Source organism: Neomonachus schauinslandi, chromosome 7, assembly GCF_002201575.2.
Source record: "Neomonachus schauinslandi chromosome 7, ASM220157v2, whole genome shotgun sequence".
Classification (NCBI taxonomy): Eukaryota; Metazoa; Chordata; class Mammalia; order Carnivora; family Phocidae; genus Neomonachus; species Neomonachus schauinslandi.
The window spans coordinates 109,547,462-109,574,296 of NC_058409.1; the positions used below are offsets into that span (position 1 = coordinate 109,547,462).

General features: G+C 41.0%; 1 protein-coding gene and 1 pseudogene across 1 annotated transcript; one reads left to right on the plus strand and one right to left on the minus strand.

The window, feature by feature from the left end:
* Positions 1 to 8,245: 8,245 nt before the first annotated feature.
* SLC26A2 (solute carrier family 26 member 2) lies at positions 8,246 to 26,835 on the minus strand. The gene is made up of 4 exons (XM_021697026.2): positions 26,617 to 26,835; positions 13,650 to 13,827; positions 11,859 to 12,591; positions 8,246 to 9,947 (listed from the first exon to the last, which is right to left on the minus strand). Exons 3-4 carry the CDS (start codon positions 12,564 to 12,566, stop codon positions 8,430 to 8,432), a joined length of 2,226 nt encoding a protein of 741 aa, XP_021552701.1. The 5' UTR covers positions 12,567 to 12,591; positions 13,650 to 13,827; positions 26,617 to 26,835; the 3' UTR covers positions 8,246 to 8,429.
* LOC123325326 lies at positions 17,309 to 17,393 on the plus strand (annotated as a pseudogene).

The window sequence follows — 26,835 nt, forward strand, 5'->3', positions numbered from 1 at the left end:
TAATTTCTCTGATTGAAAAGGGAGACAAGGAAAGATAGAAAAGACATAGGATGTAATACTTGTTCAGGCAACTAACTTAGAAATAACTGTGCCTTGGGCCACCTAAACCAACCCCATTACACACCTATCCCTTCACCAGGGACTTTTTCCAACCTATTGGAAAGGTCATGTAATTGACCTGAGACAGACAGACATGCTCTGCAAATGAACCAATGCTAGAGAAGTAACTATCCACCAAATACATCCATGCTTGGACATTATACCCACTGCTGGCCATAGGGGCTCTAAGGATGAAATACACGGCCCTATCCTCAGGGAGTCCAGTTAGCAGATAGGGAAGAAAAAATAATAGAATGGTAAATGCCATTTTAGAGGCAGAGATGAGGTCCAAAGGAGACAGCATGACAGAAGAGGAATTCAATAGGAAATATTGCCAAGAGCAAGGGATTTTTAGTAAGAAGTATTTGGAAAGAGTAGTAAAAAGTTATGCATATGGGGCTGGGAGGCTACTCCTGGCAGAAGGAACAACATATATAAAGGCCTGGGGTATTTTAAAATGGTCCTTTTGGGATCACTTAAGGTCAGAGGTTTATTGGTCAAGCAAAGGGATGTGTGACAGGACAAGAGGTTGAAGATGAAAGCAAGGGCAAAGTTTTTAAGGTCTTGTTGGCTATAGCATTGATTCTGAACTTATTCTGAAAACACTAAAGAACCACTTAGAAGTAACAAAGGTCTTTTTTTTTTTTTTTAAGAAAATAATTGATAACTAGTGTGGAGGCTAAGTTGTAGAGAAACAGATTAACTAGGTAGGCGTGGCATAGTCCTGAAGATAAATGAACACTGAAGGCAAGAAAGAGTTGTTGGATTTGAGACTCTTACCAGGTAGATGGATTTGAAGAGGAATATTTTAAAATTTTCCAGGTTTCTGGCTTGAGTTGCTGGGTCATGCTATGATCAAGACAGGTTAACAGGGGAAGAGAAGATGAGTTTGTGAGGATGTGTTCTATGTGAGGTGCCTCTGGGCATCCAGCTGTTATTGGACAGCTCTGGAGATTTATATATAGACAGATATGCTGGCTGGTGTTCTGGAAAGGCTAGAAATCATGTTTGGCTGCCATCAGCACACAGATAATAAAGCATTTGAAGCCATGGATGTGGATGTAGTCATCTGAAGAGAGCTTATAACGCGAAGTATTCATGACATGGGGGTCCATGAGCCAGCCTTTTTATAAATCGTGTGTATGTACACATGCGCATGTGGTATTTCTCCAAGAAGAGCCATACTTCCATCAGTCTCAATCAGATCTGAAAAGGCAAACCTTAAGCAATGATGCTAAATGAGGAGAGAAGAGGCCAAGGACACAAGCACTGAAAGGACAGATGGGAAGCAGAGCCCTCCAAGGTAGCTGGAGAGATGCCAGAGAATGAGTGTGTGAGGCACTTCACAAGGCTCTGGATCCCACGTGCTGCGTGCACATGAATGAGTATACAGGATGGTAAAATTGGAAGGGCCCTTCGAAGACCATTCAGTCTAACTCCTTCATTCTGCATATAAGGTGTTATATGGGAAAATGTGGCTCAAAATTCACTTACCAAAATTTAGAGGTAGGAGTAGTTAAACATGAGCCAGTTTCCGGTTTTCTGATTCCATCATGGTACAGAATAGTAGTCATGCAACATGAGAGCTGGAAAGGTCCTCAGCAATCTAGTGCTCCTCCCCTCTTCATCGATGAAAAAACTGAGTCCCCAAAGGTTAATGTGCACCCTCAGGACCACAAAGCAAAAAAGCAAAGAAATGCATTTCTTTATGCATTATGTCTTTCTATAAAAACAGATCTTCTTGCTGTAGTTGGGAAAAATTAATGACCGCATCACTTTCCAAATGTAAAGAGATGGTATTCCAAAGCTCACTGGTGACCTACATGTGTTTCTTAGTTGCACTTAAATAATTTAGACACAAAGTAAAATTTTATTAGCATTAACAATTTATTAGTAGAAATGAAATGACACCTCTAGATCTCAACACATATAGTACTTACATAATAAACAACATGAACATATCTTTCCAAAAGAAAAAGATTTGCTATTAACCAACTCCCCCTCTCCTGCAACAGGCTGCAATCCATCAACTCATCCTCATCCCATAGAGGGTTAAGCCTGATTTATATGGAATGGCATCAAGGCACTTGCTTTAATTAAAAAAGATATATGTGGTATAAAATGTGTTCCTAAAAGTCACTAGCTGTGAATAATTGGAAAAAAAAAAAAGGGCAGTTTACTTTTTAGGGGATAGACAAAACTGAGAATTTATGTTCATTCACCTGTCACCCTGGTATTGTCTTGATTTGTATATAAAATTGCAAAGGAGACAAAAAAGGTAGCATTTTATGTAGATTGGTTTGTTCCCACTAATTTTTGAGAAATCACAGCAGCATCAGATCTCAAATAGTAATTTCCCAACTGATCTGAATGGAAAGGGCAAGAGCTTTTTGATTCCCAGTATCTTATTATTTTAGGGATGGGGGACGAGGAAGAGGTGGAGAGAACTTCCCTAAAATATGTTTATTAAAGCTGCAGTTAAAAATCCTTTCTGGCTAAGGCTGCTTGTCTATTTGCCAACTAAAAAGCCTTCAGTTAGAAATTTTGTCATTGGTATTTTGTAATAAGATTATAATTATTTGGCCTTTTTCAGAGCCATAATTCAGTCTAAGAAAGGTACAAGGTTCCAGTGTAGGCTTGCAAACGTGGTATCTCAAATAAAGGCATTTAGTATTCTAGTTTTCACAATTCAATTTCTCCTTATTTTATATCACAAAGAGAAAAACAGAATACACACCAAAAAAATCCACTATTTAGTATATTGCTTATTTAACTCTCCCAATTGTATTTAACATGTTTACTTAAAAATTCTAGGTGCCGGGGCGCCTGGGTGGCTCAGTCGTTAAGTGTCTGCCTTCGGCTCAGGTCATGATCCCAGGGTCCTGGGATCGAGTCCCGCATCGGGCTCCCTGCTCGGCAGGAAGCCTGCTTCTCCCTCTCCCACTCCTCCTGCTTGTATTCCCTCTCTCGCTGTGTCTCTCTCTGTCAAATAAATTAATAAAATATTAAAAAAAAAATTCTAGGTGCCAAACATTTTTAAAAATAATAGTCCTTGTCAGGATAAAAATTACCTTATAAAAATAAATCTTTCCCTACTCCCAGATCTAAATTCTCCTTCACTAAAGTTACTAACATTTTTCTAAAAAACTAAAATGTACCTTTAACTTACAATATTTCGATAGTATTTTACTTTAATAATAATAGGCTATGATAACAAAGCAGTAGGTTCATTATTTTGGCCTGTTCCATTATACTTCACTCTTTTTTTTTTTTTTAAGATTTTATTTATTTTAGAGAGAGAGAGAGAGAATGAGCAGGAGGGAGAGGGAGAAGCGGGCTCCCCACTGAGCAAGGAGCCCGATGCAGGCCTCGATCCCAGGGCCCTGTGATCAGGACCTGAGCCAAAGGCAGACACTTAACCAACTGAGCCACCCAGGCACCACCCCCATTATACTTTTCATTCTTGTATTAACACTTGATGATTCTTATCTTGATTATCTAATAAAATCTTAATACAAAAGAAAAGCCAAATTAGTTCAAAGCCTAAAAGCCTTCTAGATCTAATTTCCTCCTCCTTTCAGTTTTTAAAATCCAGTTTCAAATTAAGGCACCACTAGAACAGATAAAGAAAACAGAGGGGGAAAAGAGAAACCTCAAAGAACAGAAAAACTAAACAAAGCCTAAACCCTGTTGATTGGGTTTTTGCCATCTCACTGTGGAATCATTCCCTGAATAGACCGGGGCATCCATGCCTCGTTTGCCTCAGTTGCCTGTCTCCTGTTCAGACCTCGGTCCAGGCTCAGCTAAGCCCCTCCATAAAGCACCTCCTAAGTGCCCCAGGTGTTAACCTAGGAGAGTTACTGTATAGCCCACCTACTAGATTTAGTACCATAGTCCCAGCACCTGGCCCAGGGCCCTAGACCCCTGCACGGGTCCTCAGTAAGTATTGAGGGTTGGTTTTTTTTTTAAGATTTTATTTATTTATTTGACGGAGAGAGACACAGTGAGAGTGGGAACACAAGCAGGGGGAGTGGGAGAGGGAGAAGCAGGCTTCCTGCTGAGCAGGGAGCCCGATGCGGGGCTCGATGCCAGGACCCTGGGATCATGACCTGAGCCGAAGGCAGATGCTCAATGACTGAGCCACCCAGGCACCCCAAGTATTGAGGTTTTATTTACATTGGTGCAAAAAGAACCTATAGCTCATCTATAGCAACGGAGAGAGGAAAACAATTCATTAAGAACATCAACAAAGATCGGGCGCCTGGGTGGCTCAGTTGGTTGAGCGACTGCCTTCGGCTCGGGTCATGATCCTGGAGTCCCGGGATCGAGTCCCACATCGGGCTCCCTGCTCAGCAGGGAGTCTGCTTCTCCCTCTGACCCTCCCCCCTCTCATGTGCTCTCTCTCTCTCATTCTCTCTCTCAAATAAATAAATAAAATCTTTAAAAAAAAAAAAAAAAAGAACATCAACAAAGATCAGAGCTCAAATTTATCATTGTAACTTCTAGACTCCATTTAAGTTCCCAAGAAATTCACTGCCTTTTTCTCACTTATATATTAAGAGTAGGGCTAACACCCAGATAATGTGTTCTTTGGTGACAAACCATTAAGAAAATACACCTGCAGAGAATAACTGTTCTTGTTAAAACATATTCATTAGCATTAGAATAGTCTAATGAACTCTCTAACATCTTGATACATGTTTAAAGATCACCATTTATCATACTGTAACCCGAATTTTGGTTTCAATGACTACTATTGTTTAAAAGCTAAGTTGGACTATCCAAATTTGTTTTCCTTTGGTCCCATTAAAAAAAAAATTGTCAAGGAGACATTTGTCACTTTTACCACCATCGGAGGCTACAGTCCCTCAGTCTATGCTCCAGAGTCAGTCAGTTGGGCCTTTGCCCCACCTCTGGGGTACCACAGGCTCTTCAGCTCTTTCAGCTTTGGTGAATCTGCCCTCCCTTTCTAGAAACAGAACCCAGTTCTGACCCTGCTGTCAAACTAAGGCGTGGCTCCTATTCCTGATCTCCCTACTGTTGAGTGGGGCTAACCAGGGATTGGATCCTATTCAACTGAGTCCCTCTCCTTTCTTCCCCATTCGGTCCAAGAGGCTTTTTTTGTTTTGTTTTGTTTTGTTTTATTTGACAGAGAGAGACACAGCAAGAGAGGGAACACAAGTAGGGGGCATAGAAGAGGGAGAAGCAGGCTTCCTGCCGAATAGAGAGACCGATGTGGGGCTCGATCCCAGGACCCCGGGATCACGACCTGAGCCGAAGGCAGACGCTTAACGACTGAGCCACCCAGGCGCCCCCAAGAGTTTTTTTCAACGGTGTATTCCCTTCACTCCTCTTGAATGTTATCCTTACTCTTTCTGTGCATTGGCATACTCCACCCCTCCAACTGTAAAGTTTTAACCATCAAGAATGTATACACTGTGTTTCAATTAAATGACCATTTTAAGATATTTAGAATTTTATACATTTGTTATTAAGCAATGAGAAAATGCTTCCTTTAGACTCTAAAGTTTAGGGTAAGCGAGATATTTTTGTATCAATAAAGTGTGTAAAAGTATCAGCTACTGAACTAAAATCCAAGCCTTGAGCAAGAAAGAAAATGGAAAGAATAGTTTTGTTGGTGAATTAGATTTTAGTTTCAGGTTTGATTTCTTTAAATACTAGCAATCAACAATGTGTCAGTAGAGGTGGACCTCAACTCAAGCAGAGAAGTGAGGTACAAATTCTAGTGAAATCTTAAATGTTTTTACCAGTGGCTGCCAAAAGTAGAATCTCTTGTTTGTTTGTTTGTTTGGGTAGAAGAGGAACAAACCAGAACATAATTCAGGAATCTGCTAATTGCATAAAGCTTCAGAATTGTTTATATCCACATATGGACAGAAGTGTCAGGTAAAGTCAGATCCTGTTACTCCATTTTCCAAATTCTTTGGACACTTTTTTTTTTGCTTGTGTTTGCTAAATGATAGGGTCATCTTGAACATGTACTCATTTACTCTCTCACATGGCATTAGACATCTATAATGGTCTGGATTCAAACCTGGCTTGGGAGGGGTGGTTAAGAGGGATTAAAAACAAACAACTAACCAAGACACGGTGATTTTATTATTACTATTCCTAAAACTGGACAGAAAGGGCAAATAGTGGCTAAAAACCAACAAAAGAAAAAACCCCACATAACAAACAGCAGTTAGTATTTCTAGACTTAAGTTGTAAATGGATGTCAAAATTTAGTACTATTACATTTAATCATGAAGTCAATCACTTCCAAGACAGAAATCCAGCTTTTTTTTTTTTTTTTTTTTTATTGAGAAACAGTTTCGTTTTAATAGAAAGGCAGTTTCCATGTAAACAGATGGACAGAGCTCTACCAATAGAAACGCAACACTTGGAGTTTCTGGAGCCAACAAGGAGGCTACATATGTTTAAAAGTGTCCCACTCCAACAGATGCCCTACACATAGGGTTTGCTTCTCATAAATAAATTTAAGTTGTTTAGAATGTAGTAACAGGTTAAAAATGATTTGCATTTCTGTAATTATTTTGCTTGCTTTAAATAGTGTGGCTGAATGTTTCAATCTCACATCAATTAGTCTCCTAGTCCTAACTTTGGAAAACCTGTTTTTTTGTTGTTGTTGTTGCCTATCAAGGTCCACATACAGAATGAAAAGCTTTTAATGTTGGACATTCTTGCTTTTAAAAAGGAACTATTCCTGTGGCCACAACCTGTGGCCAGCCATCAGAAATAATATATACACAGAACTTGGGATGTATGAATGTGATGTTTCTAAATCCTCTTGCATGACAGTTTTAGGTGACCTAAAGAGTAAAAGCTGTCGCTGTCATCCGTATTTATTGTACATCAATAGGGTGCACGGCAGTAAGCATCAGTTTTGTTTTCACTAAAACATCTACCAATTAATTATTGATGTTCTTTTGGAAGCACTTTGTCACGTCCATGCACTCCTTTCCATTGGTTACAATAAAATATTCCTGCAAGAGTAAAGATGAATAGTACCTTCTATTTGAGGAAGACTGTCAATCCCCAGGGGACCCTTGCTAAAATGCCATGGGAAGGAAAAAAAAATCCACTGCTAAGTAAACAAATTCTTAAGGGAAACCGTCAATCATTCCTTTTTTCAATCCATCCTTAACAGTTGCCTCAAGCTCATTTAAAATGCTGTCTAGAATTGTGGAGTCAGCATTGTGCCTTTTACCTAGCAAGCTTGTCGCTGGTAATCCACAGCAGTATAAGACAGATTCCACGAGAAACACTAAATGAATGAAAGCTACAATAGAGCTTAATGGTAGAGAAATACTCAGAAACAGGGACAGATTGAGATCACAGAAAAGACAGGGAGGATTCCTATTATTTTGGCTGATTATGAAGAAGAGCTCTTCACTTACCTACTTACCTTAAATAAAAAGGCAGGAATAAAACATCAAATGTATTACAAAGAATGCTCTAGGTAACATGAGGCCGGTGGTAGGATTTCACCAGCCTGCTCAGCCACCCCACCCCCGATAAGACTGCCTGTGGTTCCCTGCCTTAAGGGATGGTGCTCTCCTACTCAAAGACAGAGATCCTACTGCCGTCTAGGGAGCAAAGACTGGGAACAGAGAAGTACAAGTAAGAACAAACCTTTTGCCCCAGAAGTCTCCTGGCCTGCTGGTATCAGAGAAGGCACAACACTGTCGTCTTGCTCCTTTCTACTCCCTCTCCAAAGTGTCACAGCAAGTGGGCTCCAGCACTTGCCACGTCAACGTCAGCTTTACCTCCTGGTTCTCAAGGAAGAGTCCAAAAGCTTATCTTCAACAGCATGGTAACTGAGTTTGGGGGCTACTTTACAGTTCAATTCAATAGATGTTTATTTAATTCCAAGAATACCTCATATCTGCAAGAAAACCTGAAACTACAATATTTTCTTCTTTGTGATTCTGCCCAACTATAAACTCTGCTGCATTTGTCTACCTACAGAGGCCATCGGCGTCAACGGAATAATGTCTAACCAACAGGTTAAAACAATTTTTTTAAAGGTTTATTTGTTTATTAGAGAGAGAGAGCGAGGGTGAGCACACAGAGGGAGAGGGAGAAGCAGACTCCCCACTGAGCAGGGAGCCCGATATGGGGCTCGATCCCACACCCTGGGATCATGACCTGAGCCGAAGGCAGATGCTTAACCGACTGAGCCACCCAGGCGTCCCAGGTTAAAATTTCAAGTGCAACAGTTTCCACTGTGGAACTAGAAAATGTTATATACTTCAAACCTTAACCTACTGGCTGGACATCATTCTCCTTTCCATCCACTTTCTCAGTCAATCACTGGAAAGGCTCAGACCATTGGGAATACATACTCCTTTCTGATTCTGATATTCTGCAAAGGCCACTGCTTCATACACACTATAAAAGAGAAGGTTTCCTTCTTCCTCTTTGAAATACTCTCCGGAGGCCAGGGAATCCCTCACAGAGGGATTGCATTGAGCCAGCAGAACCTGGATGCCAATGGCTTCATAATCTCTACGAACTTCTTTCAGTGTATGGATCCCTGCTGTATCTAAAAACTGTATTGTGCTGCAGTCAATCACTATGGTATGAAGCTCCAAGGGATCACAGGAAAGTTGCACTGAAACTTCGTCCTGGATTCCACTGAGAATCACTGTTTCCTTTGTGATCTTTCTCTTTGCGGCCTTCTTCTGAGCTGCCTTTACTAAGACTGGGTTGAGAGTTTTTTTGTATAAAGCAGATTTAAAACATTCTTTGTTTATGTAGTAGAGAGGGGCTACAAAACGGAATATCTTGATGCCCGGCTTAGTCTGAAGATTTTTATAAGCAGACACGGATTCAAAGATTTCAGACTCTTCCACCAAACCAAGCAATGAAGTCTTTGGCTTCTGAGTGCGGAGAATGACACAAAACATAGAAAAACAAACCCCAATTAGCAGGCCTATTTCAGTACTTATCAGTGCAGAGGACAGCATGGTAACAAACCAGATAACTGTATCCATTCTGCTAACCTTCCACATGTTGGGCAGATCCTTAAATTTGCGTAGGGCTCCCCGGAGATTTACAATGGTGATTACACCAAGGACACTTTTCTGAAGGGAATAGAATAAAGGAGCTATTACCAGGAGGACCAACAAAAGAACCAAGGCTGTCACCACACCAGAAAGCTGAGTTTGGCAGCCTGTTGATTCTTTAACCAAGGTCTTTGCAAGAGCTGCGCTGGTAGTAAAGCAGTGGAAGAAGGAGGGGATGATATTGCAAAAGCCAATGGCATACATTTCCTGATTGGCTTTGACCGTGTAGCCATGTTTCTTGGCAAACATCTCAGAAAGTGATACAGTGATAGCAAAACCAATGATCGAAATAGCTATTGCATCTACAGCCAAACTAGGAATTAGATTCCAGTCTGGTGCTTTCGGTGGCATAAACCCCGTGGGAATAGGCCCAGCAATGCTGGTATTGTATTTCTCATTTAGTTTTCCAAAATGAGAGGCTAATGTGGCTGCCACGACGACAATGAGTTCAGTAGGAATCGGTGCCTTAAGCTTGGACTTGAAGTGCTCATTGAGTTCTTTGGTTGGCAAAAGAACCAAAAGGCACAAAAGGCTGGTGATGAGATCACAGAGATTGGTCTTATGGATGTTTCTGAAGATTTGTATCCAAGTAGTGATGAGCGAGCCCACACCATTACTCCGAGGAAGGCTGAGCCCAAGGAGATACTTGGCCTGAGATGTAAGAATAGTGAAGGAGGCACCAGTGACAAATCCACTCAGCAAGGCATCTGAGAGGTAGACAGAAACAAAGCCCACTTGGAAGAAGCCCATCGCTACCTGGAAGGAAGGATATACAAGTGTTACATGTAAGTGTCAAAGAGCTTCTAAGCCCTCCAATAAATACCCTGGCATTGCTTTGCATGGAGACATACCACTGGGGCATCACAAAATGTCAGAGGTAGAAAAAAACGCAATTGTACATCAGTCCTCTTGTTTTACAAAGAGAGGGCTCATTTTACTGACACTCAGAGGGCTAAGCAACTAGCCCAAAGTCACACTGTTACTCAGCCCAGATGAGACAAGAACTTAGGATTCGCCTTCTTCTACAATGTTTCTTTTTTCTTTTTTTTTTTAAAAGATTTTATTTTATTTATTTGAGACAGAGAGAATGAGAGGGAGGAGGGTCAGAGGGAGAAGCAGACTCCCCACTGAGCAGGGAGCCCAATGTGGGACTCGATCCCGGGACTCCAGGATCATGATCTGAGCCGAAGGCAGTCGCCTAACCAACTGAGCCACCCAGGCGCCCTCTACAATGTTTCTTAAACACGAATAAGCTCAGACCTCTTTGAAAAAGAAAAAATTCTTAAGGATCCACAAGAAATTATAAAAACTCAAACTGGAACAATTCTCCCAATTAAAAAACCATGTGTTTTCATTAAATTACAAATCATTACAATAAAAGTGAAGTTTTAACTGATAAAACAAAACACTGGATTCACATCAAAGAATCACATTTAAAATCATTATAGAACACACTCTTTAACCTCATGCTGAGAAACTATTCTCATTCAGTGTATATGTGCTTATGCCAAACTGCTCCCCATACTAAATCTGCATCCTCGGGGCGCCTGGGTGGCTCAGTTGGTTAAGCGACTGCCTTCGGCTCAGGTCATGATCCTGGAGTCCCAGGATCGAGTCCCGCATCGGGCTCCCTGCTCAGCGGGGAGTCTGCTTCTGCCTCTGACCCTCCTCCCTCTCATGCTGTCTTTCATTCTCTCTCTCTCAAATAATAAATAAATAAAATCTTTAAAAAAAAAATCTGCATCCTCAAAGACAAAACTTTTTTATTTCTTTATTTTTTCCTCTTCCCAATGATTCCTCAGAATTCTACGGAGCCCTTTCTCATTGGTGAGACATACTAATAAAAAAGCAAAAACAGACCCTGCAGAGCATCACTCTTCTGCACATTATCCACTTCTCCCTCTCCTCTTCACACCAGGAACAACATGAAGAGAGCTACTCTCCCCCTGCCCATATTGGAACCAAATGCCTATAAGGGAGAAGAGGTTTAATGCTGGTATTAACTCCTGGATGCCAAAAGACAGGGTCATGATGATAACGGTGGGTCAGTAGATTCTATGGGAGACCCGAAGAGAATCTCATTTTCTAATCCTTTCTTCTGGCTAATAACATGAAATAGTGGTTCTCAACTTGTTCCCCAGAAGTCCAAGAAAATTGCTATCTGGGGTGAGAGTCACTCACTAGAGCAGCAAATCTAAAGGTGGGGAGGGGAGGCATCTATAATTTGAAACCTCCTGCCCTCTTCCTTTTGCCAACCCTCAGCCTGTCATCCTCCTCCTGCTTGTTAATGCCGACTCTGCCAACAACCAACCACACACCATCTCAAGCAAACTCATTGTTTCTCAACATATAAAATGAAGGAGTTGTACTGAGTGATCTCAGGTCCCTTTCTGGTCAACATTTTTATGACCAAATAATGACAATCTGGCTGACTGAAACTCATTGGTTAAGAGGGCAGCCTAAGGTTGAGAAAAGAGAAGCAGACTTAACTTACCTGGGGAGTCAGACCAGGGTTTGAATTTTGGCTCTATCCCTCACATATCCTAAGCAGCATTCAACGAATGACAGCTTTAATCATCATGATCTGTGAGATCCTTTACAGATCTGACATTTCAGGTACAGTGATTTCTTTTGCTAGAAGTAACCACTTCCTCCACTGTTTCTTACCTGATAAACTCCAGCCATAAAGGTCACAGTGCTGCCAACAGTAATTGCATAGCAACTTCTGTCACACACCCAGTCTGATGTCTGGTTTAATAACGTGCTCCCATTTGAAACCATTCCTAAAGTAGAAGGCGCGTTTTCGGCAGTGTCATAGCCAGCTTTGTGTAGTTCTCGGTCAACTACCTCACCAATCATAAGGCACAAGATTCCAAAAATGCCCACAGAGATGTGACGGGAGGTGCCCGACAGGAAATAAATGATGCTGGCAAAAAAAGACGTGTACAGACCATAGATAGGCTCTTGACCAGCCAAGAGGGAATAGGCAATGGACTGGGGTACTAATAAGATGCCCACAATCAGGCCAGACATCACATCCCCTAAAATGTTTTTCTTCAGATCATATTTTGGGAGCCATTGCAAAACAGGAAGGAAACCCAAAATCATATTTTTGGCTTTGGCTGAACTGCACTGGCAACTCTTCTGCAGTTTTTTAGTGACAAATTGCTTGAAGTTAGTACTTGGTTTCTCTTGAGGCTCCATATGGATCCTACGATAAGGTGTGCATTGATCACTGGCTTCAAATTGCTTCAAGTCGGTACTTGATTCCTTTTCAAGCTCCGGATGCATATCAGACAGAGGACTGTGTTGGTGATTTCCTTCAACTGAATTCTTGGGTGACAGATCATATTGCTCTTTACTCTCCAAAGACATTTCTGGAGATAGATGCTTTAGCCTCCTACAGTGAAGAAAACACCAGAATTAATGGATTAAGTAATTCTCGGTGCTCACACATTTTAACAGTTCTATTTGTCATTCATGAGAGTTAAGGAGTTCAGTTTGGGGATAGGTATCTTATATTCACTTTCTTTAGTTGAGCTTCATATGTCTTGATCAGGGAAAACAAAAACAAAAAACAGACTACAAATAGCCAAGTCAAAGCAAATAAGTCATTGGGTATAGGACTTCCCAAAAGTATAAACCATCAAGAATTCTTCTCCATCTCTGCGTGGTTCCCCCTGCAGTTTTTTCCTCTAGAAAAGGTTTCAGGGTGGTCTGTCTCGTCCTGCTATCACTGTCTTCTTTCCAAGTTTTTCACTTCCAGGTGTACCGCAAAACAGGATCTAGTCTCAAACCTTCACTGCTACCTGCAAGTCCCTGAAACATAAGATGGTCTTTTTCTTGGAGTAGACCATAAACTGTTTACCAGATACTTCACAAATCAATGTCTTTGAGTTAGCTGTTTGCTTAGCTTAGAATGGCCATTGACCTCTCTGCCCATCAAGATTCTAATCATTTTTATACCCAGTTAAAATGCTACCTCTTCTACACCGACCAATTCCCTAGCTCAAGTGAATCACTATACCCTCTGTGTCCCATAGCATTTTGCACCTTCATTATAGTACTAATCACACTCTTCTGTTAGTTAAGTAAGAGTCTCTCTAGCTCCTGGAGGAAAGGATATCTTGTTCATCATTGTAATCACCAACAAATGCATAGCAACTCTGAGACAGTAGGCTTACAAAATGTTTGAATGAATCAAAGAACATATGAACACACAACTTTATGACTGTGGCCAAACAGAGATAAAATATACTAGATGGAAGACTCAGAAAATTTCCTGTTTTGGAACTGACAGAAAAACATATCCTTTATTGTAAAAGTAACACACATTAATTTTTTTTGGATGAAGGGGCTATAGCTGGTCATCCCACTTAACAAGAGTGAAATAATAGTTACTTGATGGTCTTATTAAGTAGATAAAGAAGAAAAGAACAGATTTAGACGACCACTTACCCTGAGCAAGTCAATCAGATTTGTGGATACACACAGCAGCTCTTCATTCCTCAATGCAACCCGTCTATAACTCTCTTCTTACTTCCTACTCAGGCCAAGCTAGTTTGAATAAATTTCTTATGTCCTTCTATTTTGGAACAGCTCTTGGTGATTCCTGGGTCAAAAGGCTTTTCCAAACCTAAGAAATGCAAAAGAGGCATAAGAAAAAACTAAGAAAATCTAAATCTTGCCTTATATGGCTGCTATCTGGGAAGGAAAAAGATAAAAGTTAATACTAGAAAATGCAACAGAGTGATAGAAACTGTAAGAAAGAATTGAATTGAAATACTAAAAGTGAAAAACAAAGTAACAGATGGAGAAGGAATGCCTCTGACAGGGTCATCAACATACTTGACAGAGCCAAAGAAAGAATCCATGAAATTGAGGACAGGTCAATAGAAATTACCCAAACTGAAAAAGAAAGAGAAAAACAGAATTTTTTTTTTTAAATCAATAACAATAATGTAAGAGAACATCCAAGAGCTATGGGACATATTAAGCAATCTAACTTATGTACAATTGGAATCTCAAAAGGAGAGGACAAAGAACGGGCAGAAAAAATATTTGAAGACATAGTAGCCAAGAATTTTCCAAAATTAAAGACAGACACCAAACTATAGATCCAAGAATCTCAGAGAATACCAAAAAGAACAAATACAGAAACAAAAACAAAACTCTACACCTACATATATCATATTCAAGCTGCTGAAAACAAAGATAAAATCCTGAAGACAAAGAACAGCCTGATGACAGCCAAATTAAAAACACACATTAAACACACTGGAACAAAGACAAAAATTATAGCCGACTTCTCATTTGAAACATCAGAAGATAAAAGAGTAATGCCTTTACCACAGAAAAACAGCTGCCAACCCAGAATTCTATACCCAGAGAAAATATCTTTTAAAAGATGGAGAAGTAAAAACTTTCTCAGACAAACACTAAGAGAATTTCCAGTAGACCAGCACTACTATATATACATATAGCTGACAGAAAGTACGTCTACACAATACACAACAAAGAAATAAAGTCCAGGAATGGAACATATGAAAATAAAATAATTTTTTAATTTAAAATATCTTTAATTGCTCTAAAAGATAAACATCTAAGCAACAATAGGAATGTATTTTGTTTATAGCATATGCAAAATAAAATGTATAAAAATAGCACAAAAAATGGGTAGAGGAAATGGGAATTGTAGGGTCTTAAGCTAGATGTGAAGTGATACATTATTATTTGAAGGTAGACTCTGATTATAGATGTATATTACAAACCCAAGAGTAACCACTAAATTTTTTTAAAGGTATAAATAATAAGTCAATTGTAGAGATAAAATGGGATCATAAAAAATTCTCAATCCAAAAGAAAGCAAAGAAAGAGGGAAAAGGGGACCAAAAGTAGATAGAACACATTGAAAACAGCTTGCAAGATGGTAGAGTTTATCTTTTTTTTTTATGTTATGTTAATCACCACACATTACATCATTAGTTTTTGATGTAATGTCCCATGATTCATTGTTTGCATATAACACACAGTGCTCCATGCAGAATGTGCCCTCTTTAATACCCATCACCAGGCTAACCCACCCCCCCACGCCCCTCCCCTCTAGAACCCTCAGCTTGTTTTTCAGAGTCCATAGTCTCTCATGGTTCGTCTGCCCCTCTGATTTCCCCGCCTTCATTCTTCCCCTCCTGCTATCTTCTTCTTCTTCTTTTTTTTTTTTAACATATAATATATTATTTATTTCAGAGGTACAGGTCTGTGATTCAACAGTCTTACACAATTCACAGCACTCACTATAGCACATACCCTCCCCAATGTCTATCACCCCGCCACCCCATCCCTCCCACCCCCAACCACTCCAGCAACCCTCAGTTTGTTTCCTGATATTAAGAATTCCTCATATCAGTGAGGTCATATGATACATGTCTTTTTCTGATTGACTTATTTCGCTCAGCATAATACCCTCCAGTTCCATCCTCGTCGTTGCAAATGGCAAGATTTCATTCCTTTTGATGGCTGCATAATATTCCATTGTGTGTGTGTGTGTGTGTGTGTGTGTGTGTATACACACCATAACTTCTTTATCCATTCATCTGTTGATGGACATCTTGGCTCTTTCCACAGTTTGACTATTGTGGACATTGCTGCTATAAACATTGGGGTGCATGTACCCCTTCGGATCCCAGTGCAATTGCTGGATCACATGGTAGCTCTATTTTCAACTTTTTGAGGAACCTCCATACTGTTTTCCACAGTGGCTGCACCAGCTTGCATTCCCACCAACAGTGTAGGATGGTTCCCCTTTCTCCGCATCCCTGCCAACATCTGTCATTTCCTGACTTGTTAATTTTAGCCATTCTGACTGGTGTGAGGTGATATCTCATTGAGGTTTTGATTTGGATTTCCCTGATGCCGAACGATGTTGAGCACTTTTTCATGTGTCTGTTGGCCATTTGGATGTCTTCTTTGGAAAAATGTCTGTTCATGTCTTCTGCCCATTTCTTGATTGGATCATTTGTTCTTTGGGTGTTGAGTTTAATAAGTTCTTTATAGATTTTGGATACTAGCCCTTTATCTGATATGTCATTTGCAAATATCTTCTCCCATTCTGTCGGTTGTCTTTTGGTTTTGTTGACTGTTTTGCTGTGCAAAAGCTTTTTATCTTGATGAAGTCCCAATTTTCGCCATTGCTTCCCTTGCCTTTGGCGATGTTTCTAGGAAGAAGTTGCTGTGAAGAGGTCTAAGAGGTTGCTGCCTGTGTTCTCCTTTAGGATTTTGATGGACTCCTGTCTCACATTTAGTCTTCTAACCATTTTGAGTCTATTTTTGTGTGCGGTGTAAGGAAATGGTCCAGTTTCATTCTTCCGCATGTGGCTGTCCAATTTTCCCAACATCATCTGTTGAAGAGACTGTCTTTTTTCCATTGGACATTCTTTCCTGCTTTGTCGAAGATTAGTTGACCATAGAGTTGAGGGTCCATTTCTGGGCTATCTAGTCTGTTCCAGTGATCTATGTGTCTATTTTTGTGCCAGTACCATACAAGATGGTAGAGTTTAAAACAAACGGAAATAATTACAACTGTGAATGGTCTAAAGGTGTCAATTAAAAGGTAGTGAGTGTCAGATTAGATTAAAAAAATAAAACCCAACTATATGCTATCTATAAGAAACCCAATATTTATTTATTTATTTACTTACTTACTTACTTATATTTGAGAGAGAGCATGACAGGAAGGGTGGGGGGAGAGGCAGAGGGAGAGAGAGAATCTTAAGCAGACTCCACGCCCAGCATGGAGCCTGACACAGGGCTAGATCTCAGGACCCTGACGTCATGACCTGAGCTGAGATCAAGAGTCAGACACTTAACCAACTGAGCCACCCAGGCGCCCCAAGAAACCTACTTTAAATATAAATAGATTATAATATATATATATATAGAAAGCACTTGCCCAATGTAGTCATTTATTTAGCTTGTACGTGACTGAGCCAGGTAATAAAATCCAGATTTTAGGACTCTAAGCATAGCTCTTTTTGAGCATGACGCTATTCCTATCACCTATCTAATTAGCTTTCTCTAACCTCAGATACTTCCAAACACGTTAGAATTCATCTACCCTAAGCTTTGCGCAGTGGCAGTATCGTAGCCAATGAGGTTTATCCGAGGCGCGATTATTGCTAATAGAATTCAGCTACCCTACACATCCTACCTGCTACCTAGCACTGACAACTACACTTTCACCTACCTGCACCCTACACTTTCACCTACCTGCTACCTAGCACTGACAACTACAAACTTGTACCCCATTCCCCGTTCGCTATACTCTTGGCCATGGTCCTTTTTCAGCTCTAGCTCTCAAAAATTTAGGCATTCATTCACAGTCCTCGCAGTGGAACTGACAGAGCCATCAGTCTGAATCCAAAAGCCCTCTATAGTCTCCTTTATCTGTCCTACTCACCTCCTAAAATTCTCCTCAACACTATATTTTTTTCTTTTTCATACGTATATTAAAACTCAAGGCAACATAAAGCTACTTTAAAAATTGTCTTAAAACTGGGGCGCCTGGGTGGCTCAGTCGTTAAGCGTCTGCCTTCGGCTCAGGTCATGATCCCAGGGTCCTGGCATCGAGCCCCACATTGGGCTCCCTGCTCAGTGGGAAGCCTGCGTCTCCCTCTCCCACTCCCCCTGCTTGTGTTCCCTCTCTCGCTGTGCCTCTCTCTGTCAAATAAATAAATAAAATCTTAAAAAAAAAAAATTGTCTTAAAACTAAATTGTAGGTATGACCTTCATACAAACTAAACTCCTTGAAAGCAAGCTCCACTCTAATTCATCTTTGTATCCTCCAAAATGTCCAGGTATATGCTTTCTAAAAATAGGAACTACAACATTTGCTAAGCAAATAACTCAAATACAGAAAAAAAAGTAGGATGCAAAGCAATATTTCTTTTCAAGTGGAAATACCTCCTTTGGGATATATTTTTCAAATATCCCTTTTTGCACCAAAATCCTCTCATTTCCCCAAGGCAATTACTGCTTTCAATTATAGTATTCATCAACTGCTTCATGAAAATTAAGAGATGACAGTGTTTATCCTTGGAATAGAGCCTACAGCCAGACAGCCATTTTAAGGAAGTTGAAATACAAACTGTACATTGCATGAAGATCAATAAAACATGATTCTACTGTAGCGTCGAGGCTAGTTTCTCCCTTTACTAACTTTACTCACTAAGAGTGAGAAAAGAAAAGGTTCAAGAGGAAAACACTCGAACTGTCCACATTACTTTGCAGGAATCAGAAGGAAAAACAATAAAACGTTTGAAAAGTACATTTACACAGGCATGCATTAAACAACAGGAGTTCAGGCAACACCAAAGGAAAGACATTTCTGTACTTTCTTCTTCAACTGCACACATGCAGCTGTGACCACCTAGAGGGCAGTCTGGATCCAGATGAGTAATCAGCAGCACTGGCACAATTCCCGTGTGAATTACCGAGAGGCTAGAGCCCTGGACTAGAAGAGAGCTTACGTCTCTTCTACATATGCCCGATAGTGGTCAGCCAACTTGTATTTGAAGATTTGGATATAAGCAAAACAATGTCTACTTTTGGTAATTACAGCATATAATTTTAGCTAACAGTGCTTATATAACAGTTTTGCAATTTGTGAAACTGAAATGCCTCTTCAGAGGGCAATCGTTTTCAGAGGAGGACGGTAAAGTTGGCCTCTGAAACATAACGGTTCCATAGTCATGTTTTGTTCGACCTGGATGTACGTGCCACCACAACTCACTGCTACATAAAACCGAAGCTGCCAACTACCATGATCACAGCATCTGCACAGGGGAGAAATCTCCAAGAGCTGGAATAGTTTAGAAAGGCTTCAAGGGAAGAACCGGTCTCATGTCTCACCTGGGCTCTAAAGTCTGGGTCAGAGTTGAAAGAATAAGAGAGGACTTGGAAAATGTATGGGGGAGAAGAAAACTCAGAGATAGTTCTGGGGTTGTTAGAAAAGAAATTAGAATGTTTACAGCACCAGATGCACATGGGAAATTGGTTTAAGAGGAAGCTTTTGCAAAGGTACCTGGGGGAGATTCTGGAGGATCCTGTATGCCAGATTAAAAAAGGTAGACTTTGATCTGCAGACAGTACAGAGTCCCTGAAGGTTTCTGAGAAGGGTTTAAAATATCACTCATTTGATAAATAATTATATATTATCTTATTACATCTTCTGATCTGTTATGCTAATATTTCTTTTCCTACTAAGCAATTAATATTTTACCTTTTTTGCCTTTCATGAATAAAGAAATAGCTTAAGATAAAGAAAACTAAACCATAAACAGGTACAACTAAGGCAGAGTCTCCATTTACACAGTACCATCTGATCCTCCAACTCACTGTTGCCCAACAAATCCAGGGAAGATCATAGCTTCCATACCCATCTCCATCCCATTCACAGGTAACTGCAGTCAGGATGATTGGAGCCTAGGCAACTGTTCCAGGCCCTTGCCCAAGACTGAGAAGTTAGCACTGTGAGAGGGCAGGCCTCCTGGAAGAAAAGGAAGGACTGCTGCCCATTGGATGAAAATTCAGACCCATCCTTGTTCTGTGGGTTTGCAACCCTTGCTTACTCCACAAATGTTCATTAGTGCCAACAAGCCCTCCAAGGTTGGATTGGTTAACTTTTCTATGGGAGCTCCTAGAGATTGGGTACTGGTCTTCATCACATCATAAATATTTACTAAGCAGCTACTATAAGCGAACCACTGTGCTAGACACAATGCATCAGAACCTAGACCCCAAACGGAGGGGTCAATCTTTCTTTTCCCTACCCCACGAATCCTATATATGATCCATCAGTAAGTCCTGGCTGCTCTTCTCCCTACTGCCCAAAGGACCTGGAATCTAACCACTTTTCACTCCCCTCCACCATCACATCTTATCTGGGCTACTCTAATAGCCTACGAAATCTGAACCCTGCCTACCTCTCCACCCTCATTTCCTACAGCCTTCTTGCTGGAACATGCCAAGCTGATTCCCTTTTCAGGGTCTTTGCACTTGCTCAAGTTCTCTTTGCCTGGAACAATCACACCCCAGATCTTTGCAGGTTTTTTCTCATCCTTCAGGTCTCAGCTGATGTATCATCTCCTTAGAGAGACCTTCCTTGAACATTCCAAATGAAATAATACTCCACCCCATTATTCTCTAAACCCTTACCTGGCTTTATTTCTTCATAGCACTTTCACAGTAACTTTTGAAATTCCATTATGTATTTTTACATTAAAGAAACTATTACAGTCTTTCTCACACATACTGTAACCCCAGTACCAAAAACAATGCTTAGCACATAACAGATCAATAAGTTCTTGCTAAAATGAATAAGAAACCCAGTTTTTACCCACAATCAAAGGGTTAAGACAATTATAAACAGATAAGCTATAACACTCTAAGTGCCATTAACAGAGGTTTGTCGTATTCTGAGAGTGGAGAATAGGGTATAGGCCAATGTGAGGAAGTTGTAAATAAGAAAGGAAAGGAAACTCAGGGCAGTTGAAAGTCCTAGTATAATCTAAGACCCAGGGAAAAGTCACCCAGAACGCCAGATTCCTGGGGTGAAGCAGCAGGAGATTAAGACTAGACTGAAAGATTAGTTTCTCATTTGATCCCAAGAAGCCTGGACTTCATCCTGTAGGCTACGGCTGACAAAGGCATAAACTCCAAGGCAGGGCAGGGGTGCAAGAGGTTTGACATTTCAGCGGTACAACCAGACAAGAGACAGTAAAGGAGGACAAATCTAAGACGAATCGTGAGGTGGATCACACAAAAGGAAGAATGACATATAGGAATATGCAGGAGGAAATGGAAAGAAAGGAGACAACAAGAAGTTTGACTTAGGTTTCATAGGTTTGACATTTCTATTAGATGTCCAAATGAGGATGTCCAGTGAGCACTTAGAAATGGGGCATCAAGCACAAGAGAGAAGCCGAAACTGGAAAAATAAATGAAGAGAGGAGGAGTATATTGGTCATTAGCACATAAATGCTATCTCATTTTTCTCTGAATTCCCGTTGTTTCGATGTTCAATAAACGCACTGAATATATGCTTTACCTCCTCAACTGGATTAAAAATTGTTCAAGGAGATATTTTACATTTTTTGTAAACTCTCACAATACCTAGCATAAAATTTGGCACACAGAAGGCATTTAATAAATATTTTGTTAATGGACTGGTTTCTATTTTTAAAAAGCTGGTTTAACAAAAAAAAATTCCAAAAAGAATTACCTTTGACTGTTAAAATCTGACTTTTGTTTCTCTGAAAGATAATTGATACACTGCTGGTGGGAATGTACAGTGGTACAACCCCTGGTGGAAAACAGTCTGGTAGTTCCTCAAACAGAGAGAATCACTATATAACCCCCCCAAAATAAAAATTAAAAACAGGGACTGAAATACCTGTATACCACTGTTCAGAATAGCATTATTCACAACAGCCCAAAGGTGGAAACAACCTGTGTATCCACCCACAGATGAATGGATAAACACCGTGGTACAAGCCATACAATGGAATATTGTTTAGCCACTAAAAACGAATGTAGTTCTGATATTCTTTATCTACATCATGGATGAACTCTGAACCCGTGATGCTAAGTGAAAGAAGCCAGGCACAAAAGGACAAACACTGCATGATTCCACTTACAAGAGATATCTACAACAGGCAAATTTTTAGAGACAGAAAATAGATTCGAGATTACCAGGGACTGCAGGGAATGATTTCTTGCTTAATGGTTACAGTCTCTGGTTTAAGTTTTAAAAATAACGACTATAGATAGTTACAAAACATTGTGGAATTGTACTTAATGTACTGAACTGTAAATTTAAAATGGTTAAAATGGCCAATTTTATGGTTTTTTAAAAAGATTTTATTTCTTTATTTGACAGAGAAAGAGCAGGCAAGCACAAACGGCAGGCGGGGGGGGGGGGGGGGGGGGCAGCGGCAGAGGGAGAGGGAGAAGCAGGCTCCCCACTGAGCAGGGAGCGCAATGTTCCTGGGATCGTGACCTGAGCCAAAGGCAGTTGCTTAACCAATTGAGCCACCCAGGCGCCCCCAATTTTATGTCAAATATATATTTTAACATAAACAAAAGCAGGAGGAGAGGAAGCATAGTACTATAAGGTTCTTATGCTATACACAAAATGGTCTGATATCACTGAAGGTAGGCTGTGATAAATTAAGGATTCCTACTATAAACCCTAATGCAATTCCATTAATCACAAAGAGTTATGGCTAATAAACCAACAAAGGAGATAAAATGGAATCACAGAAAATACTGAATAATCCAAAAGCAGACAGAGAAGGGGAAATAAATAGCAACCCTATAAAATAAACTAGATCTAAAGTTTGTGGAAAACTTGCAGTCTTAACATGAACCTATTATTGAGGTGAACAAGTCCTCTACAAGAGACTCTCTTCACTTATGTGGGAAAATCTCAGTTAAACTAGGCTGTAATTGGTGTGGACTGTGTAGTTTGCAAATAATTTTGACTGGAGCCAAAGCCTGTCTGATTCACACCTACTCTGTCTCTGGACTGCTTATTTTGAAACTTTCCAAATCTTCAGAAAAGTTAAAAGAATGATACATGGAACACTGGCTATTCACAATTCACCTATTACACAACTTAACAATTCACCAATTGTTAATGTTTTGCTACATCTGCACTTCTGCACTCTCCAAACATACTTGTTTGGGGTTTTTTCCGTTCAACTACTTGAAAATCACAGACATATTTTAGCCTTAAACACTTAACGGGAACTTTTTTTTTTAAAGATTTTATTTATTTATTTATTTGCCAGAGAGAAAGAGAGCACAAGCAGGGGGAGCTGCAGGCAGAGGGAGAAGCAGGCTCCCCGCTGAGCAGGGAGCCCGGTGCTCGATCCCAGGACCACGGGATCATGACCTGAGCTGAAGGCAGACGCCACCAACGGAGCCACCCAGGCATCCCGGAACCAACATTTTTGAACCACCATGCTATGCTCCCTCTTCTTCAAGAGAAACATTCATTAACAACATGAGATCAAACCATTTGGATACACTCTTCAAAAATCTGCAATGGTTCCCCACCTTCTACTGCATATAACCTAAAAAGCTTAGTATAGGCTTCTCTCCATAAATGAGCTGAACCTGCCTTTCTTTTGCTTGCTTCCATGCACTGGTGCATCCATGAAAATATTAAGCATCCTTTGTTCCTCTGGGTCTTCGTTCATGTTGTTTGTTCATCTGGAATGCCTTTTCCTTCTATCGCCATCTATCTTGGTCCTTTTCCTAATCCTTAAAGGCCCACCTCAAATGCCACAGGGCAAGGGGGCTGAAACTCCTTTGGCTATGCTGCCCTGACATATTCCATATAACTACTTAGCACTTAAAGTTACATGTCTTTCAAACTACAGTATTCATTTAAAGGCAAACATCAAGTCATCCTCATTCCTACATAACCCAACACCTTACCCAATGCCTCCCATTGGTGTATACAGTGGTATACCTATATTTATTGAAATGAACGAACAGGTGAAGTTTCAAGTAAATGTAATAAAGACAAAAAAGTCTTCCTATCTTCCAGTCATCACAAATGATTAACAATGTTCATTTATGTCCGTGAGGCAAAAAGAAGAACCACCATATAGCAGTAGTACAAGCGCTATGATGTATTATTCTGGCATAAAGCCCAATGTAAGACAGAAAAGTAAAATACCCAAGAGGGAAATAACTTAACGTAAAACCACGATCGAATTATTAAATAGTTCCTTAACAGTAATTCAATGTTTTCAAAAATATTTCACATACACCTCCCATTTGACTCCTCAATAAATCTGAGAACCGATTATGAATCCTCTCCTCCCGTCACCTGCTCAACTAGTAGGACCAGATTCTCAACCCTCATTTTCCCATTTCCAAGGTTCCCTCTCTTTCTAAAATACCACCTCACCCCCAAATTTGTTTCCTTGCTAAGAAGTTTTAAGAGCTAGCTCAAATCAATATTTCGTGGTTAAGTGCTCAACTCATTTCTGAATCTTATTAATTTTAATAAGTGAAGGTAACAAACTGCTTGAAGCAGTTTACACAACATTAGTGAAGCAGGTTTGGTAAAGGATTAAGAATAAAATTACTTATCTTTCATATGACACACAGGCATTGGTAACATTTTCATTTTCCTTCTCTATCAGGAGAAACAATGTAAAATTTACCTCTGTAACTACACTTTGGTTAGAATAATCCATATCCCAGCCAAGAGTCAAACAAGCCAAGCAGGTTCCTACCTCCATCTACTTTTGCTGGCCCTCTAACTGGAATGCTGCTTGGGGCTATGTTCATGGCTTTGTCTCTTGCTTCTTTTAGGTTTCTGTTCAACTACTGTCCTAATCAGTTCCTTCCCAGACACAACTTCTAAAATAGCACCATTGCTGCCGCCATGCCTCCCTCCTGGGCCCATCCCTGCCCTGCACTCCTATCGCACTTACTTGGCTTTATTTTTCTCCATGGCCTTTCTCACCATCTCCCACTACATTCATTCATTCATTCATTCATTCATTTATGGTTAATTGTCTTTCTCATGAGGACAGGAACTTGCTCTGTTTTGTTGACAGTTGTTATCTCCTATGCCTTGAACCATGTACAGCACCTAGTAAGTGCTTAACAAATATTTGTTGAGTGAATGGATGAATGATAGCTTAACAGCTATGGAGTAAAGAAAAAGCAGTGACCGGGCGCCTGGGTGGCTCAGTTGGTTAAGCGACTGCCTTCGGCTCAGGTCATGATCCTGGAGTCCTGGGATCGAGTCCCGCATCGGGCTCCCTGCTCAGCGGGGGCTCTGCTTCTCCCTCTGCCCTCTTCCCTCTCGTGCTCTCTGTCTCTCATTCTCTCTCAAATAAATAAATAAAATCTTTAAAAAAAAAAAAAGAAAAAGCAGTGACCCCTCTCTCTCCACCTCCATTCACCATAACTAAGCTAAGTCAAGAAATTACAGTTTGGCAACCATCTGCTTGGGGGTTTATGCTCACTAAAAGTAATGTCAATGCTCAAAATGCTCACCCCTCATAAATCTAATCTAGACTTCTCCAAAGCCCAGAATATGTAAATCTCGATCTTCCCCTGGGAGGCAGCATATTATATAGTACAGTGATATTCAAATGCAGAGATCTTTTAAAATTCAGATTCTCAGGCAAATTCAGGAATGAGATCCAAGACTGCACCCTGGGTGACTCAGAGCCAGTGAGGTGAGGGCCATACTAGGAGAATCACTGGGTATGTACTGGAGTCAGAAAGATCTCTATTCAGATCCCAGCTAGACTATTCAACAACTGTATGGCACTGGTGAAAAACCTCATTTTACTCAGCATCAATTTCTCACCTATAAAATGGAAATAACACTATCTAACTTACAAGTTGTATAAAGCTAACACAAGTACTTAACACAGTGCCTGGCACATGGCATTTGTTCAATAAACAACAGCTACTAGTCTGTCCTTTGAGATTCTTGAAGGGAAAAAATGGGCTTATTTCTTCCAACAGGACTGGCTCTCCATTTCTTACTCACTCGATTTTCAAAAACAAGAATTTCTGCTTTCCCCAATATTGGATATCACATTATTTCCAGATTTTATATAAAGAGCCCTAGAAATAAGGAAATGGAAAAAAGGAACTGGAATGGGTGCCAGAAAGTTTAATGGACGCCTGTATATTTCTAACTCACGTGGTCCCCAATCTGTGCAAAGAAAGGGCCCAGGCTGATATTCTGTGAGTCTGGGACAGCTGGGTACAAGTCCTAGCTCTGCAAATGACTTACTGTATAATGTCAGGCAAAGATCTGGCCCGCTCTGTGTCCTTTCAGTGTCCCTATCTATCCAGCGAAAGCATTTCAACTTAGTCTACGAAGAAGTACAGTTCCTGATGTGTACCTAACCAGGTGTGTGGTTTTAAAAACCAAGATAATGAAGTTCTCTCGCGTGTCCAAGCCTCAGTTTCCCCATCTGTCCAAGGGTGGGAGGCCGGGTGGTGGTGGCGGCTCCGATCTCCTCGGTCTTTCTCCCAGTTATCTGGGTTCGAGACGGTTAGATGAGGACTCAGGGAGAAGAACAGCACCGTTGTCTACGAGGTGCGGGGGCCCCGACGAGATGTGGGGTAGAGGGTGGGTAGCGGAGAAGCAGGGTCGGGACGGCAGCGGTGGGAGAGGGGGGCCTGGCTCCAGCTCCCGCCCCTGCTGACCGAGGGTACAACCCCGACGCACGCCCACCTACCACGGCCTGGCCACGACGCCGGGGCTTCTTCCCACCACGCCTCGGACACAGGCCAGGATGCCGCCAAGAGGGGCCGGCTGACCGCACGCATGCCGGCACCGCTCCCTTCTCCCTTCTCGCGTCCCCTCCCCACTTCTCACCTCTCAGTGTTGGGCCTCCCCGCTCAACGAGGGCTCGCGGCACGTCCTCCGCCGTGGCGGGACTGAGCGGACACCGCGGCGCGAGCAGAGGTAGCCTGGTCCCGGGCCGGCCTCCCTTTAACCCGCCCGTCCCCTTCTCCGCCCATCGCCCAGCCCCCGAAAAAGGCGGGGCCCGGGCGGGATCGCGGGGAGCGGCCAGGAGCCCCCGACCGAGAGGTG